Here is an 18,967-nt window from a genome sequence, read left to right as displayed (position 1 = left end):
AGGCTAACTTTCCACTCTTTAGATCCAGCAAACCTGGAATGGATTTCTTCAGTCATTAGCTATTTGTCAAGAAATGTCTTGAATCCTCTACCAGATTTATTACAGGTTTGCTGGATCGCCCAGCTTCACTGATGAAAAGGTATCCTCTCCAGCCTTGGAAAGCTTTCCTAAATAAGTCCCATAGACTTCAATAGGTTTTGCTATAACATTAGTAAACATTAAAATTTGTGCAAGATTTTCAATAAAATTTAGCAGGTAGAGGTTAAGCACACTGGAAAAATAAGTAAAATAATTTTAAAAGCCATGGGTCACCAGTAAAGACATGTAAGAATTTTACTATAGGAATAGTAAGACCTCTTCTGTTACAATTATTAAACATGAATATGCCTAAATTAGTAGGTAAAAGAATATTTCAGACCTTGGGAATAATGCTAAATGGACAGTAAAAAAAAAACAAAAAAGTATTTACCAAAAGAAAACCATTTTCCATGGTGATTTTCATTGAATCCTGTTACTATATACTGTACTAGTGCAGTTGGTAGGTTTTCTTCTTTGTTAAGAGACAAAGTGACTTTGCTAAAGCCATCAGCTGCAGTTAAATACAGTCAAACATATCATTTTGCCTATAACATTATTCTGGGAATTGGATACTTGCATTATTTGCTTTACTTTTGTGCCTCCACTACAGCTGCTGTGGATTATATTATTAAGGATGACACGTGTACTCATCTCCCATGTGGTGGGGAACATTTGCTGCTCGAACATAAAAATTTGACAGGACATTTTCTAAAGAATACCCAAAGCACCAAAACTGACTATATTCATTTGCATGGCCACAGTATATAGGATAGTGTTTTATTTTTCCCAACATGTATTCCAGTGAATTATTATTGACCGTAAGTGTAGCTTAATGATAATTGTTGCTGCAGGATTTCAACTTGCTCGGCAGTAAGACGTTAATGATTATTAATGTCCTCTCAAGGAGCCAATAGAGGATACAATTATGGTTGTGTAGAATCTTTTGGCTACAATAAAGTGATAATTGAATTTGATCTAAAGGGCGAATTCGACTAAACTGTTACATATATAGTGGCAAATGCATGCACTATATAGCCAAAAGTATGTAGACATATCACAGCTTGTGAACAACCTTGTAAATTATTGAGTTCAAATGTCTTTAAAAAGACTGTTCATTGTACAGCATACCAAGGCATTTTTAACATTTTGTGCAACATTTTGTGGCCTTTTTTCAGAATGAATGTGCTCCTGTGAACAAAACTAGCTCCATAAAGACATAGTTTGATGTTGGGAACTTCAAAGGCCGGCCGCGAGCCATCAGCCCTACTGAACAGCTTTGAGATGAATTGGAATGTTGATTTTGGGCCATGTCTTTCATTTTTAAATTGGTACCTGTCCCCACAAATTTTGACTTGATAGCCACACATTCCTAAAGGCATACTCCAAAATCTTTTGGAATGTCCTACCCAAACAGAGTTTTTATAGCATGGGGGAGGAAAGTCATAACTTAATGGCTGAGGTTTTGAAGTGTAGCATACAACAATATCAAAATTTTGTGATGGTCTCTTGACAACACACTTTTGGCCATATAGTGTATGTAAGGGTTATGTTGGATGCCAAAATATTTTACATACATTTTCAATATTTGGAATCCACTATCCACTGGTTTATGGATGCATGACATTAGGTAGTCTCCATGGTACTTACCCACCTATGCCTGTTTTGTTGACTACCAGTAGTCCTCACAATTTCCTTGGAAAGAGTATTTATTCTTATTGGCCTAGTTACTTGTCTTAAATACGTAATGACCTTAATACTAAATTCTCCCCTCCCCATCATCACCTGACACAACAGACACTTCCACTATAAGCATCTTCTTATCCGGTACACTGCAGTTTAGTTTACAAAACTAGATTTCAGTTGTTCTATGAGTTACAAATATGATTTATTACTTTTTAAGGAACACATATGCAAAGTAAAATTACAGCTTTCATTTTTTTCTTATGTTTAGATATTCACAGTATTCGTGGTCTGGCTGTGGACTGGATATCACGTAATTTTTACTGGATCAGTTCAGAGTTTGATGAAACGCAAATTAACGTGGCCAGATTGGATGGTTCTTTAAAAACTTCAGTCATACACGGCATTGATAAAGCACAGAGCCTAGCGATTCACCCAGCTAGAGGGTAAAGTATTTTTATATTGATTTCCCTGATGTGGTCAGCAGAGGGGTGCAACAGATAACTCCCGGTGCAACTATTGTATGTGTGATCATTGCATGAAAGAAAAATGCATTTCTACAGACACAAGGGCCAAGTAGTGTTTTGTCAAACCACAGACAACCAAGTGTCCCTAGAGCAACCGCCTTGTTAGTATGGCACTAGAATTGGTGCCATTGATGTGGATTTCTTCCTATTACAATATTGTTTTCCAACAACACAAAAGAGGTACTGTGCAAACGTAATATAATATGGTTCAAATACGAAAATGCATGGAGAATAAAGATTACATAATTAAGGTACAAGGAAGCAACCCCTGTTGTGATCTGCTGGGCATCATGTGTAATATTTAACTTCAAATTCCAAATTATAACTGGAAAGGTTTAGATCAGTTGCTTTAGATTTTTTAAGTAAGGCATGCTAAAAAATATACAATACAAATTAATATCCTTACTCATGCTAATGATAGATGCAAGATAAGCAAATCACTCACTGAAATCACTGAGTTTGATAGATCTATCTCAGGCAAAAGGTTATTTTATGCAAGCTAACCAATAATTAATTGCAGTGTGCATACATGATCTTCCCTAAGCATGCAGAAGATATCTCACTGCAGTGATACTGACCCAAACAGAAAACATGATTGTACCCAAAAACTGGACCTAGCGTAGTAGCAGAAGTGTGTGTGAAAGTTAAAAACCTAATGTTGGGTCATAGGAAAGCTTCTATATTACTTTTGGATAAACATAATTGCAACTACTGTTTTCATGGGGCTTTAACTTTTTTTAGGATTCCTTGGCCCCAATTACATTGCATCAATTTAATATGTAATATTGATGTTAAATTAATTTGGAGGTTACAAAGTCTATGCCTTATCAGAGACTTTCCTACCATGGGTCCACCCTACTCTCCTACTGAAGTTATAGCTCTAAGCAAGCCTGGATCCACATATTTTGGGGTAGCAAAGCAAAATCATCCAGAAACTTACCTGGTTGCATCTACACAAACCTTAATATGTCCACTTTATGATCACATTTTAATTTTTTGATTACTTATTGGTTGATGTGATGTGAACTTTCTCATGTTCCAAAAATGATTACAGAAGTAACTTTGACCCTTGTCAAACATTCTTTCAATATTGCTTCCAAGTTTTACTTCCAAAACTTGTCTTTTTTATGCATATTAGCTATAAAGATAACAAGATAAAGGCATGTTACCATCAAAAGTTGAACTTCAAAGACAAGGTGTATCACCAGAACAAAATCCAGGTCTTTTTTATGTATTTTAGTAACTTTGATGATCTGTCATCAAGTCACAAATTAATGAGCTACATTCTTGTTCCAAATGAAAAAATCTGGCACATAATATAATTAACGAGGACTTGTTTGATGTTTTTTATTCACTCTAATGATGGATATTTGAAGTACAACTGTCTAATTTTTGGTGCTCAATTTTTGACTTATTATACACATGTCAAAATCATACTTGACATGCAGCAAGATAAACGTCCCTGTGCTATGCAATTTTTAATGCATTTTTTTATCTCAGATTATTACTTGGTGAGATGCAGATGTTCAGTTGCAGTTGTATTGAAAAGGTTTGATTTCTGACTCGACTTGGAGGGTGATGACTTAGTCCAACCTCTGGTGTGATAGCCAAGGGTTCACATATTTTTTAGCCATAAAGTATACCATAAGAAGATAAGCAGAATCATTCTAAGTCAATTTACTTCATTTTTATCTTTTAAAAGTCCAAGTATGAATCAGTAATTCTAGCTATGTTGAGGAGAGCATGGAACAACATATACAAGTCTGGCTTCTAAATGCTTCATTAAAGTCTTCTATATTGAGAGAACTAATACCATTTACTAAAAATAAAGATTCTACAAAAATACCATACAGTCTACAAAACTACACATACTGGGAGCTCAGGACAAATTGTTAAGTATTGCATCATTACATGAACGGCAATTTTTGTGCAATCAGCTAAATGATTGATGAGAATATCCCTGTAACATGTGGTTTTTAGGATTAGGATTTTCAATATACTAAAAAAAACTGGGCTATAAATTGATTTTTTCAAGGACCTGTGTACTTTCTTGATAGTATTATACTTTAGGAATATTAAATAAGAAAAGATCTATGAGATTAAAATAGTAAAGGATGGACTTTTATTATATACATATACTACTATATTCTTATTTACATGCTATTTTGTACTTTTACTAGTAGGTGGTTTCCATCTGCAAAATAATGATCCCCATGCTTGTGATTTCCCTGACTCCATTATCAAATTGCAATTGCCCAGCATGTTTTAATAAACTACAGCTCTTCCAGATTTTGTACATGTTATGAGGCCTTCATAGTTTGCAGTTAATGTTATTTTAACATCTATAGCAACTACCTTAAGGGCTGACATCCAGCATCACCCAACCCTTCACTACCGAGCCAAGCCATTAGCAACATAACCCTTCTTTTGTAGTCTTTTGACCCATTGTGTCATCATTACAGTCCCACATCACATGTTTGGCTTGACTTTGGTGGTTTGCATGTACATGCTAATGCAGCTGCTCATGAAGAATTAGGAGATGTAATCTGGCAGAGTGTATGTGCAGAGCCCAGCCAATCTTTCCAACAGGAGTCTGAGTCATATATATTGTGTATGGCAAGAATTACAGTTGAAGTACAGTTGTTGTGAATGACAAGAAATACAGTTTATAAGTACAAAATTATTTCAGGAGGCCCCTTTGGGTTACTAGAAAAGTTCAATAGTTTTAAATTAGTGAGTGGTCTTCAGTTTAACAATATACACTACCAAGCCCAAATTCATCATACTTACCAGGCAGCTTAATATGTTCATAAATTACCTTAGTAAAGATCCTAATTACATCAACAGATCTTCTAAATCATCTTTAATGTAGCTATGAAACATTCAAGGTGATGTAGCAGGTTTTATGAAGATTACTGAGCATGATAAATTTACAAACATTCTTTCCTATACACTATTTGCTGTGCTGCACCATCAACCCAAGCAAATTTAATTATGTTGCTGCTCTATTTTGGGTAAACCTAAACAAATCCATTTGTTTTTTTTTTTCTTTTCCATCTGGGAATAGAATGAAGAATCCTGATTGTATTTTACAGGCCATAGCAAACTGAATATTTTTTCAGGCCACAATGAAAGTAGGAATTGGGTGTTGTTGTTGACCAAAAACCAAACACACATTTCATTCTAGCTGAATTGGAAATATTTTTTGCATAACATGTTTGTTTTTGTTTCTCTTGTAAAGGAAGATTTTCTGGATGGATGGAAACAGCATCAATATGGCAAACATGGATGGCAGTAACAGCAAGATTCTTTTTCAGAATCAAATGGAGCCAATTGGTTAGTATTGTGCAAATTGTAATTCAGATGTACCCCTTGGTATAATATTGTTGCATTGTCCCTGAATGTATAATCAGAGTGAATCTGGCAATTGTGATTTTTTTACAAAATTATCAAATGTTGCATTTGATGAAATTTAAGTCTAAACTCTTTAATTTGCTTATGTTTGTGGATTAGGTAAAGGGGATTAAAAATAAACTATTAAAAATATGGTTTTTGTGATAAAAAGGTGAGCCAGCATGCATCAGGGGGCTATAGAGAACCCCTTCATCAAGGATCCAAAACTAATATTTAAAATGTCACATAAATTATAATAAATCAGTGTTTCTAAAATGATGGACATTTTCATAATATTATAAAATACATAATATAACAAAAATGTAAAATTAACACATGCAACACTGAACAAAGTGATTCCTAAAATAGTTTATTCATAGCCAATTTTAGGGGAAGCCATTTAACCTACCTTTATGTTTTTGGTAACAGTCATAGAGAAAAATGTGGGAAAAAAATCTATGAACCTAAAAGTTTGAAACAAGCTTTGACTTATCCAATACAATACAATCAAAACCCACCCCCGGAGGTTAAGGTCTGGAACACGAATAGGCAAAAGATGAGTCCTAATGAGGTAGTCAAAATCCAAAGTACACTCAAATCATAAGGTAGGACATGGGAAATATATAGTAGTCCACCCAAAAGGTGATCCAGTATCAAATTCACTGGGGGAATAGATAAAACAAAGTATATTAATGTATAGTTTTACTATACATTAATTTTTTACAGTACAGTGAGTATCCCCCGTGCAGTCAATTTCCGTTGAGCTAACATCAACATCACTTTCTGTAATATGGCTTATAACTTGTTCACAGCAGAACAGCAAATGTAAATCAATGCTAAATAGCTCTTGTTATGCTACAGTATAGAAATATTTGCATGTCTGTTATTATGTTAAGCATATTATAGTTATTATATATGATTATGCTGTTAGCAACTATTTTTAATAATAGAAATGTGCATTGTGACTTTAATGGACCTGTAATAGATGGAATATAGGGACATTATACAAAAATAAGTGTTTACTTTTGCTGAAACACATTTGCAGTCTGCAGCATGTAGATTAGGACCCCTGCTGGATTCACAGCAGGAGTGTAGACAGCACTTTCTGTAATGTGTCTTTAGAATATTTAATATTTACTGTTGTCAGAATGTATATATATATAATGCATACACTGAGTATGTCCATTACAGTGCCCACAGGCCAGTTAAGTCGGATTTGGTCATTGTAAGCCATTTATGATTGGGTTTGACCAGTTAGAATTTATCTGTGCCCCTGCCAGCACAGTTGGTGAATTTGGTGCCCTGTGTGCCCAGGGACACATAGACCCGGATAGCAAATGTTACTTTACTGCAGTTTTATGGACCAGGACAAGAACACAGCCAGATGATACTTAATAAACAAGGCTTACTGGCAGATACCAGACATGTTCTGGCCTTGCTTTCACTTGTGATATTAAATTTGCCACTTTAATACCCTTGATAGTCCAGAGCTGCTTTCTGTAGTTAGGCTTTTAATTCTACAGTGATGCTTATAACTTTTCAGATTCTCTTTTCTTGGTGGAGGAGGTCTGGAAAACTAACAGTTTGCACTTTGGCTGGTGTAGTTGCTGTGCAACTCAATCTGTATAACAGCAACTCACTAGGAGCCTTGAAATTCCAGGGTACCTACCAGCAACCAACTCTAGAGATAATCTCTTTCTCTAAACATGGGCACATTTTGTATGCCCATCATTTTAAATTGCATTTAAGAATTTAAGTCTATGTATGTAGACAGAGTCTTGCAAATTTGAGAGAGACCTACTGTCAACGCCGCATGTGCTAAAATTTAATAGCACTTCCCTTTACCATTGTTTTGGTGCTTTTTGTTGGTCAGAAATATTTCATTAAGGGTTTTGTGAAGCTAGTTACTGACCCGTTAAGAGTAAATGTCCAGCCACGGTTGAAATTAGCTTGTTTGAAGCCCAAATTAGGCAAAGTGAGTGGTCTATTTAAAGCCAATTTCCAGGCAAAGCTCTCACCTTCCCGATTCCCTTGCCAGCCACTTACCATGTATTAAAAAATACTCATCAAAATTCAGACAGTACAAGGTGAATTCTAATTTATTGTCTAGGGTTACAGTATTGTTCTTGGCTGCACCTAATAAAAAAGAGGAAAGAACATATAATATTGGGCCCCGTTCACAAACTAAGATCGGAAGCAGATACACCCTTAACATAAGAGGCTCATATGCATGGATGTTGACATGGATACATACATTTAGCATTTTAATGTAAATCTTAAAAATATATTGGGGCTGGCAAAATGACCTATGAAAATGCAACTTGCCTAGTTATTATGCTTACCCTTTAGCCTTTATACTGACCTACAGATTTAAAGAGGGTCAGCAATGTCATGCAACTGCCAGTTTCAGGAGAAGAGCTTATATCAGGAAAGGTTCCTTTAAAATACAGCTTCAGTAAAAATAAGGCAGTGTAGAGGCCCTTGAGCAGCTCGCAAGAGTTTGTCTTCTATTTGAAAAGTTTATGTGATAATTCAAAATTAATTTACAGATCTGTTAGACCTCCATGTGACTGCCTTCCGAATTGCATTTGGCCTGCTTGAAGCTGGTTTTACATCTTAATAGACTTGGAGCAAAAAAAAACCCTATACTGCCCCTAACATTCCAAGTTCAAAACTTTCCTTTCTCCCTGTGTGATAAATAACTTAGACACGAACATACAAAAGTGTGGGAAGAAGATTCTCTGACACATAAATATATAGGAGCTTTTAGAGCATGATAATTACATTTTCAGAACTGGGCAACATTTGACTTTTAAAGAGTACCTATCGCCTACCGACTCCTCCACATTAATCCAGATATGCCAAAACATTTAAAATGTTGGTATTTGCAAATAATGTCTATTGAAGCAAGAAACAGGCTGCTAGTCCAAGAGAAATGAGGATTTTTTGGTTGTGGTATCTAATTCAAATTGGGTCTGCTTCTATTTGAAAAGTTTATGTGATAATTCAAAATTAATATACAGATCTGTTAGACCTCCATGTGACTGCCTTCCGAATTGCATTTGGCCTGCTTGAAGCTGGTTTTACATCTTAATAGACTTGGAGCAAAAAAAAAAACCCTATACTGCCCCTAACATTCCAAGTTCAAAACTTTCCTTTCTCCCTGTGTGATAAATAACTTAGACACGAACATACAAATGTGTGGGAAGAAGATTCTCTGACACATAAATATATAGGAGCTTTTAGAGCATGTAATTACATTTTCAGAACTGGGCAACATTTGACTTTTAAAGAGTACCTATCGCTTACCGACTCCTCCACATTAATCCAGATATGCCAAAACATTTAAAATGTTGGTATTTGCAAATAATGTCTATTGAAGCAAGAAACAGGCTGCTAGTCCAAGAGAAATGAGGATTTTTTGGTTGTGGTATCTAATTCAAATTGGGTCTGATTCACTAAGAATTTGGGATTCCTTTATTGATAGTTTTACATTTCTTTTCCAAGCCTGATAAACTAAAGGCAGATATAAAACACACAGAATATTAAACTCTGTAATCATTTAATAATTCTTTTTTTTTTTTTCTTTTTTTTTAAACAAAAGCTGCACAAGTAACTGAATTTGAACCAATTTGAGGCTTTTGCAGTCCCTGAACAGCAGTGCATGTGATGTCATGAGGCATACTGATAGGATGAGAAGGTATAGGGACATAGAGATTAGCGTATTGTTTTTCTTCTGGCACTGTCCAGTTAGTGGTGGGTCAAGGATGACCTGGGCTCAAAAGTGAAAAGTATAATGCTAGCTATTATACTAGCTGAACTAACTCATTTTTAGTTTGGATTCCACTTTATTGTAAGTTTAGTAGAAAAGTTATTACCCCCAAAACTGGATCAATAAATGTATTTGCCATTTACTAGCACTTTCCTCTGTGGTGTCTCCTGCTCTGTCCTTTGGTAATGCAGGAGCTGATGATAGGGGCCCCTGAGCACAGCGGGGAGCAAGGAGATCTTTGCATATTGGACCTTTTATTCTGCTGACCTCTTCTTCTGAAAAGTAATTGTTTTTCTATCATGCTAACCCTCTTGCGTCAATTCTTTTTTTGGCCTTTAGTCAACAACTTGGAAGTGTTCCAAGAGTTACTGTTTTGCATAGTTATTTTAGACTATTTAATGACTGTGAAAGTACTGGAGCCCGTAGGCCAGTACAATGGGTCAGCAAAAATCATTGATAAAGGTCAATGACAGCCTCTGCAGTTTTCCTATTATTTTAAAGCAAGAAAATGTAAAACCTCAAAACTAAAATACATATAAGTGATATGCTTTATCTGCCAAATGATTCATATTTTTGTCCATCAATTACAGCCCCAGTAGACCTAACAGGTCTTGTTCCTTCCCCAGCATGTGAATGCACATGAAAAGGAGAAGCAGCAGACAAATGCTCTCTGTCACTTTTTTCTCCTCCAATAAGTCTCTTGTTAACAACTGAATGCCTCCTTGAGTTGCTTCTACCTCTTACAGGCTTGGCTCTGCTGGAAAAAGAGATTGCAAGAGACCTTGTAAAATTAAATCCTTACAATGCATGCATTAAACAAAGTGTATTAATGATTTTAGATCTGTATTTATGTGTGTCTTGTATTTTCACTTGGAGTTTAACTGTGCTGTTAAAAGTATATAGTTTGCCATGACAGACCTGAATATGCTGAATCCCTGGCTATTATGTCAATCCAGGTGTTCCAATGGATTGATTCTCAGGTTATTATTAGAGAATAAGCTTGTTTCAGGTCAATAACTCAGCAAGAATTGAAGCCATGTCATGTCAAGAGAATGGAATATTGTGTATATATTTTTTATGAAATGGTGCTGACAGTTGGGGAAAAGTTTGACTCACTTTCCCACAATCCCCATTCACAGTATTACCAACAGGATTGCTAAGTGTAAATAAATAATGATTGATTGTGGCTTTTTTTTACATTATCCTCCTCTGCAAGAAGCAGACTTTATGATTTGTGTTCAGCTGTCACATAACAAATAGTGATATATTTATGTCCCTTATTTTATGATATTTGGATGCAAGCAGAAAATCCGGCTTACAGTATATTATTAACACAGGACCAAATCATCTGTGCGCTCGTACCAGTGTAGCCCCAAGCGCTGTAGATCACCTATGGACCTGTCATATATTACATGCTTCAGATTAGCCAGCAAGCTATTCAGCCCCTGCCGTTAACAGGAGAATAAAGCCATCAATTTTAATCTTCGCATTATGCTTCCATTTGATTTATTGAGAATATTGGAGTCATTGTTTTGGCTTTTTGGTTGTTTGTTGAGATGTGCTCTTGTAAGACAAATAATGCTGTTACATTTATCATCCTGTTTAGCAGCTTTGATGCTTCCTGGGAACTTAATTCTTGTCAAATGGCTTGTGCTGTTTGCAAACCTGGAAGGGAAAAAATATTTCATTGTCTCATTTTGTCCCTTGCGATGTTCCTAATTTGAAAGCAAAGGTTGATATTTTGTTTCCATTCCACATTAGCTAACCAGTAACTATGTTAAAAGGACCAGTTACCATTTACTGGATCAAGATTTTCCACATGCTTTTTTATATAGCTAATCCACTTAAAAGTGATATTTAAACTGAACCCTGGTAAAGTGAGCATGTAATCACTTTTTTTTGAAGATTTAAGTAAAGATTTTAAAAGATTTTAAGTCGTTTACTTACATTTTAATATAACACCTTGTAAGGTTTTTCCTTGCATATGATTGGATGGTTGAAGACAGCAGAGCTTCATCTAATTTACTAAGCCAAGTTAATTTTACTTACAGGGTGCAATGTGAACAGCCTATATCCTTTTAGTAAATTAACTCTATTTTCAATGCAATGCAACAGCTCACAGTGTTAGGGTATGTACACTCATCAGATAATTCTCATCCGATTTGAATGCTCTGGCTTGTTTCGAGAAATATTCTAATATGTATAAAGACATCTCCCTACGTTGTTCATGGATTTGTCCTGACTGACCCATAACAACCAATGGGGGAGCTATTCAAGTCAAGGAAAAAGAGCACATCTGGGTGCTGCTTGCTCTTTCTGTCCCTTTCCCTCTCCATAGAACAGAATGGTGATGCTTGTTCCTTCATCTGTTTCTCTTTTGTGTTTATGCAACCTTACTATTGGCTGGTGGTTTATAGGCATTGCCCGCTTTGCACTAAGAATGAGCTAATGAAGTTAGCTTGATCTAGTTTATTTGTTTTGAATAGAACTAAATTTTGGATGTTCTGGATGGTTTTACAATAATTTACAATGGTTTTGCAAGCGCCTATACCAAAGCTTATTCCATACCAAAACTCACTATTGTGAATGCACCCAAAGGCATGCAGCAAATATTTTCTAAAGATTTATCTTCGGGGGTCTTCAAAAAACCAAAATAAAAATAAGTGAATGACTCTAGAATCCTGAAATATCACTGCTGTGTATTCTTTAGGCGCCATCAAAACTTTATATGGATGAAGACATCTTACTTAGCCTGAAGTTTATTCTGAGATTAATCAAATCCCTCCTAGAATTGTTAATGAACAGATGAAATTACAGTGGTAAAGAAATTGACCTGGAAGCTGATTTTGGCTAATGAGCAATGTGTACACTAATGTCCTGAGAATTCCTTGCTCAGGATCTGATGATGACATTGCCTAGTGTGGTGAAAACCGGACCTGGACATGTACGCTTGTTCTTTAATATCAGCCTTACAGCAAAACCCAGACAGTGATGAAAAACTCTAATAAACTCCATCTCATAATGGATGCGCATTATTTGCCAATTAAATATGCTCAGGCTGTTTATAGTATATCTCTGGAAACTTTAATTACAGAAGTTATGCTTGCCTTAATGCTGCAGGGTGTAAAAGGAAGAGTTAAATAACTGGGGAAATAAGTTAATCACAGAACAAAGAGCAAACAATATGTGCTAACAGTAAATAGACCATTTGCCTGGAATTGGGGTATTCTTCCAATATAATATGGCTATTAGGTGAAGCTGAACCCCTGTATTTATGATTGCATCACTGATTGTATATTTTTAATGCATGCAACTACATTGAACTTTGAATCAGCCCTTTGCAGTCTCTATACAGAAAACCCTAAAGTGAAAGGGGAAGGAAGCATAAGTAGCCAATTTGCTCTGCTTGTATGCTAATAAGGGGCATGTTGAGAGAATGAGACCATCGGGTGACAGATACTAGAGATTATAATTTTAAAGCTAAGGTTATTGTTAGAATATGGAGAGGGCAGATATGTAAGGGCTGGGGTTAAAGGGAGGTTTAAGGTAATGATTATAGGGAGTTTTAGTGTTGGGGTTACAGGGAAAATTGGAGCTGGGGTTATAGGGAGTGTTGATGTTTGGATTAAAGCTAAAGTTAAGGTTACAGGGAGGTTTTTGATAAGGATTATAGGGAGGTTTAGTATTATATTTTAGGGGGTTACAGGGAAGATTACAGTCAGGTTTAAAAGACTTGTTATTGTTAAAGTTAATGGAGGTTTAGTGTTGGGATTACAGGGAGAGTAGGTGTTAGCCTTATAGGTTACAGTAAGTGCGAATGTTACCTGGATGTAACACTAATGGATTACAGGGAGATGTAGTGGGGAATATGCGGTTACAGGAACGATAAGAACCCTTTCAGATCTGCAGCGAAAAACGTGTGGTTGGCCACTCCCAAGCACATAGCAAACTGTGGCAAACCACATTGTAGGAAAGACATTTGCCTGAGGTTGAGGATCGGTCAGCCAAAAGGGACTTGTCCCTTTCTGGAACTGTGCCATGATCTGCCATAGCCAAATGCAAAACAAGATTCTCAATTGCTTCCATTCACTTGAATAAAAGTATGGGGCCACAGTTAAGCCTGTGGCAAACTTGTACAGATCACTGAGGGGTGTGAAATGGCCTTTAGAAGAGGTTTAGGGTACGGTAGTGCTCTTTGCACTGATAGCCTCATAGGTATCATAGTCTGTCCTAAGTATTGTCATGCTAATCATTCCAACGAAAAGACCAGTTGAACATTCTGGAAGAGTTTAAATGAACTCTTGGATTCACTGCAAGGCTTGATTCACATTAAATGCTACTTCTTATTACTGGTATATTTTTTTAAACAGTCCTTATCACACATTGCAACTTCAATAGCCCTTCCAAATATCACCATCTGTATTGCTATTTCTGGAGATCTGTTTGTTACACAATCTTTTATATAAACTTAATTTAATAAGTTTGCTAATCATATTAAATGTTGTTTCTCAGAATATTCAATCTTTGTAATGTATTTACAGGTTTGTCAATTGACTATGCAGACAACAAGATATACTGGATCAGCTCCGGTAATGGCACAATAAATAGATGCAGCTTGGATGGCAGTAATTTAGAAGTAATAGACTCATTGAAGGAAGAATTAACGAAAGCTACAGCCTTGACTATAGTGGGTAAGTGCAGTTATACAACTTGGGTTGTATCTTATTGACTGACTGGTGATTAATCATGGCTGAGGAAAACGTATTGTCCTGTCAATGGGAAATTTAACTACTGCTTGCTAAAGGCTAATACTATTATATTGTAATAATGCTGTATCTAAAGTTGCCTGTGGATTCTACAGAAGCCTATAGTATTTAGACAACAGATCTGCCCAAAGGGTGAGCCAACATTCTCTGAAGTGGATAAGAGTTGCATAGCCAAAATTTGATTTAGGAAAAAAAATACATTATATATACATTGATGGCTTCTGTAGAGACAAACTCCAGTTCATCGGGGTGGAGTTGTCAGACAGGACGATACGAATGCACTGGGTTTATGGCAGCTCATTGGGAATTTTTGTGTTTTTAGGAATTAACATTAGGAAATATACAACTATCAGACAGATGTACTGAATATGCACTTTATTATGACATCTTAAAATCTAAATCTTGCATACAGATTTATTGTGCAACCCATTTGTCCATGTTTCTTGTTAAGTATTCTTTTAGCACGTGCCTCTTTCTGGTAGATGGGTTGTTTTCTTGACCTATTTCATTGTTTTAAAGTTGGTTTAGCCATTCATTTTATAGTTCCCACTTCCTAAGCCATATTGCCTAAAATTATTAATTATTATATAACAAGACAGGAGGGTGTGGCCTAAAGAACAGCCAGCCCCTGAGCTCCCTGGACTGTAGAAAAGTATTTATGCATGATAATTGACCCTATTTAGTGTTAACATTGGATTTTGCATTCTGGGAAGAGTTTAATTGAGAAACTTACAATGAAAAGATGGTGCTTGGTGACTTCAGTAGTTATTCTAAAAAGAAAATAATCAGAACAGACACTTCAGGTATTTTTAGTTGTTAGCAAGTACTAGATAATCATAGTTGGTATTTTTCTCCCCTCTCATCTTATTTCTCCTCTCATGATTTATATGCATTGAAATTTCCACATCTGGAGAGCTTCAGTACACATTACAAGGCCAATGACTAAGGTCACCAACCCCCAATGGATTCTGCAAAACATACAATAAACAAATAACTGACAAGTATATTTGTTAAAAAGTGACTTTTTAAGGTCCTGTGAGTAAGGATGAAGATAAACACTTGTGTCAAACTCTTTTTAAGACATATGAGAAGGTGATGAGATTCAGTCAATCCACTGCTCAAAACTGTACATATTTAATTAACTGAAATTTTAACATGCAATTTATTGTCATTTAGCAGGATTTCCCATGGCCAATATCACATATTAATTTTACTGTTTCATACAACTGTAGATCAACTCAATTTACGGAACTACTTGACATAAGGCTCTGAAATTTAAAATCGGGCACCCAAGACTCAGCCTTCTACTGAGTCCCCAAGGGCTACCGATAATTTCTCTAATTAATAATAATTAACCATAATCCTGGTTCTAATTATCTCCAAGACAGCTTGCTTGTTGTGCCCGGAGGGTTGAGCTAGGATCTTCCACATCTTTGAAAGCTCCATGTGGTCTGTTGATAAATTAAACCAACAGCTTGAAAAAAAGAAAATGTTTACTGGTTTTATGAGAATCACTTCAATTCTGTATGTGCTGTAGGCAAAGTGCAGGGAGGGCTAAATTGATTCCAATTCAATGACAAAGTCACTAACCCATCAAACAATTATTCCTTTGTTTTATGAACCATTGCGGTTTATTTCTGTAAATGTAGACATGATTTCTGTTGCTTACTAAGTACAAAGAAGAGGTGCAGTGTGCACAGTACAGTGTTTGTCATCCAAGGTTCCGTGGAACCCTCAGGTTCCTCCAGAGGTTGCTAGGGGTTCCTTGAGCAGTGAGCAATTTTTGACTATCAGGTCAGTTTAACTTTTACCAATGATCCCTTCCATCTGTAAGAGTGACAGCCTTCTCACTGGAGAGCAATGTTAGAGGCATTCTTCCCAATGACCACCACACTAATTTACTGTGAGCTCTGGATATAGTAATTATAGTAGGAGTCTCCCTGGGAAGTATTAAAGAAATAGCATGAAGCAAGATTATTGTTTTAAGACTAAAAAGCAACAAGTAGGTCTGATCTTTGCTTTTTTTCAATATAATGAACATTTTTCGAAGTTTACTAAACTCATTTAGGTCTAACCCATTGGACAAGTTGAATAATCGGCAAGGTAAACCGGCTTTAAGTGCAGTGCTACAATTGGGATGTGCTTGGCAGGTGCTGCGTATGACTTAAACCAACCCTGGCAACCACCAGCCAATGGGAATGCCGACTGCTGTTTATCCTAAAAGACTTCTCTTATGGCATTTACCTTGCCAAATAATCAGATAGAAAGGTTATCATTATTTGAGGTCAGTGTGTTCAACTTAGAAAACCTATTATTAACTTTATTAAACTTAAGGGAAAATTAATTAAAGCTGTAAGTAACCCTTGATTATTTATATATTTAAGGGCTTAAAAGTTAGGCAAACCCCAAAAATTAGAGAGTCAAGAAGAAAACATTTTTATGGAGACACTTCCTCAAAGTGGTCTAGGAAAGGGTTTTCACTAATTTAGACAAATTTTCTTCTTATTTTATGTCTACAGATCAGATAATAAAAGTCATTTTGCCAAACAGGACCCATGTAAACAGGAAATAAAGTCAACAAATCTCATTAACCATTCCCTCAGAAAAAAACTTTGTTTCTAAAAACATATTTTTAGCTCAATTCATACTTATACATACTTTATAAGAAATAGTTTTTTGCTGCAGCCTTTCATTTAAAACTGTCTTTATTAATTGCAACATTTCAAGTGGTGTAAATTTTTTATGCATTTTAGCTACTTTAAGTTTTTATTTCCTTGGCTATGTCTATGCCAATTGTTGTGGGCGCGTAGAAAGTGATAGTTTTTTATGCATGGCTTGTTTTACTTTTTGAAGCTAATTTCTGTGTACAAATAGATGAGCCTGAACATGCAAATTGTCAGCCTTAATCCATGACATGTTTGCACATTTAGGCCCCCTGGCTGATATTTGCAAGCTGTTTCCCTAATGTAAAGCGCCATGAAAACGCCAAAGGTGTTTGGACCGATAAAATGAAACCTAGAAAAAAAGCCTAAATAACTAAATAGTTTAATTTGTTAAAGCCATTCTGCAATATCTAAAATTCATGTGTATGTTTGCTACTTTTTTAAATATTGTGATTTGTTTAAAGTTACAAATGATAAAAAGACTGTGTTATCCATGTGAAGTAGAATTAAATAAATACATGTTATAGAAAATCCTCTGGTGGAACAGTCATCTGAGCATGTCTTAGGGTTGGGGGCCCCGTTGGCTGGGGGTCCTGGGGAAGCTTACCCTGTTGACTGGGAGTGCTAGATAGGCTGTTTCTGGTGGCTGGGGATCCTGGGGAAGCTGCCCCTGTTGGCTGGGGATCCTGAGGTAGCTACTCGTTTTGCCATATTGCAGATACTGCTCTGACTACCCATAACAGATCTATCTCTTCCTAATTCTATTGCAGAGCCATATCTTGGTATTCTTCAAGGAAGAATATGAGAGTTTTCACTTACCCAACGTAGGAGTAAGAAGGCTAAAAACACCCAAAAGCAAAAATGCTGAAAGCACAAGGATGGCAAAAGCATTATGTTTTTGAGCAGAAAGAGATTTTTTTATATTGATTTTGGTTTACAATACACGGCAATTTAATGCACAAACAGACTCATGAGAGTTCCTGTTTATGTGGGGACTATAGACCCCATTGATCATTTGCTTCAATCAATGCTAACAGAGTAAGTACAACAGGTTTCCTAAGGCAGCAGTTGGAGAACCCTAATGATAGAAATCATTATGAACATTTGTTCCTGGATATACATTGAGGTCTTCTATCTGTCCCTGCTTTATGCTCAGATAAAAGATTTTTAAAGATTCATAGAAAGTGCAGTAGGCATGAGGATAAAGCCTGTGGGATTTGCAGTAGCGCAGTTCAAATATCCATTTATTTCCTTTTTTTTATCATCTGGCATTGATAGAGATGCTGTATATGTCTCTAAACAGGCTACCACTGTCTATAGCTGTACACTAGAGTAATGTGCTTTATGATCAAATAAATGTAAATTTGGAGACAACACTGGTGATGGAAAATAGTCCCAAAGCAGGAGGCCAATCCAGATTCTCAATGATCTGCCAAAGCAGAAATTCAGTTTTTGTGTTCAGTAGGTGGTACATCAATTATCTGAAATGCTAATGCATCCAAAGAAGTTTTATTTGTGTACTATAATAAAACCTAATATTAAGTCTTGACTAGGGTAGCTCGGACCATCGCCCCCTGTCTTCTTAAACCCCCCTTTAACTACAAAACCACCAACCCCACTTACCAGCCATTACCTTTGCCCGGTTTCCCCCCAGGCAAGCACACTGACACCTGGCAAGCAGCCGTTTATTAACAAATAAATAAAACCACTTTTAACAATCATACCAATAAATAACCATAAATATAACAAGAAATATAACTATGTTTAATTAACATACATTAGCATAATTGCATACATTTGCAAATCCTTTTTACATACAAATAACATACAAAATTTTTCACTTAACATATACAACCTTCCTCCTATTTTTATAACCGTGTAAAACACATATAAACCCCCCCCGATTAATTAACTGTGCCATTGCACATGTCCGCCAACCATCTCTAAACTTACCCAACCAGGTTGCAGGCCTAGGAAAGGTGAAGTCCGCACCAAGTATCACATCCATTTTTCCACACCGGCCCCTAGCCGCCCAGCACCGCCCTTCCAAAATTACCAATAGGACTCTTACCCTCCTAAACCCCAACC

At 36.1% G+C, this 18,967-nt stretch overlaps 1 protein-coding gene across 1 annotated transcript in view; it reads left to right on the top strand.

The window, feature by feature from the left end:
• LRP1B (LDL receptor related protein 1B) overlaps positions 1-18,967 on the top strand; it is a 500,403-nt gene that overhangs the window by 186,928 nt on the left and 294,508 nt on the right. The window contains 3 exon segments of the mRNA XM_072419083.1: positions 2,030-2,204; positions 5,527-5,621; positions 13,992-14,141. Coding sequence (XP_072275184.1) covers positions 2,030-2,204; positions 5,527-5,621; positions 13,992-14,141 — 420 coding nt within the window.

Source organism: Pyxicephalus adspersus, chromosome 7, assembly GCF_032062135.1.
Source record: "Pyxicephalus adspersus chromosome 7, UCB_Pads_2.0, whole genome shotgun sequence".
Classification (NCBI taxonomy): Eukaryota; Metazoa; Chordata; class Amphibia; order Anura; family Pyxicephalidae; genus Pyxicephalus; species Pyxicephalus adspersus.
Note: the sequence above shows the minus strand (reverse complement) of the source record. Positions and strands in the feature narration are given on the sequence as shown.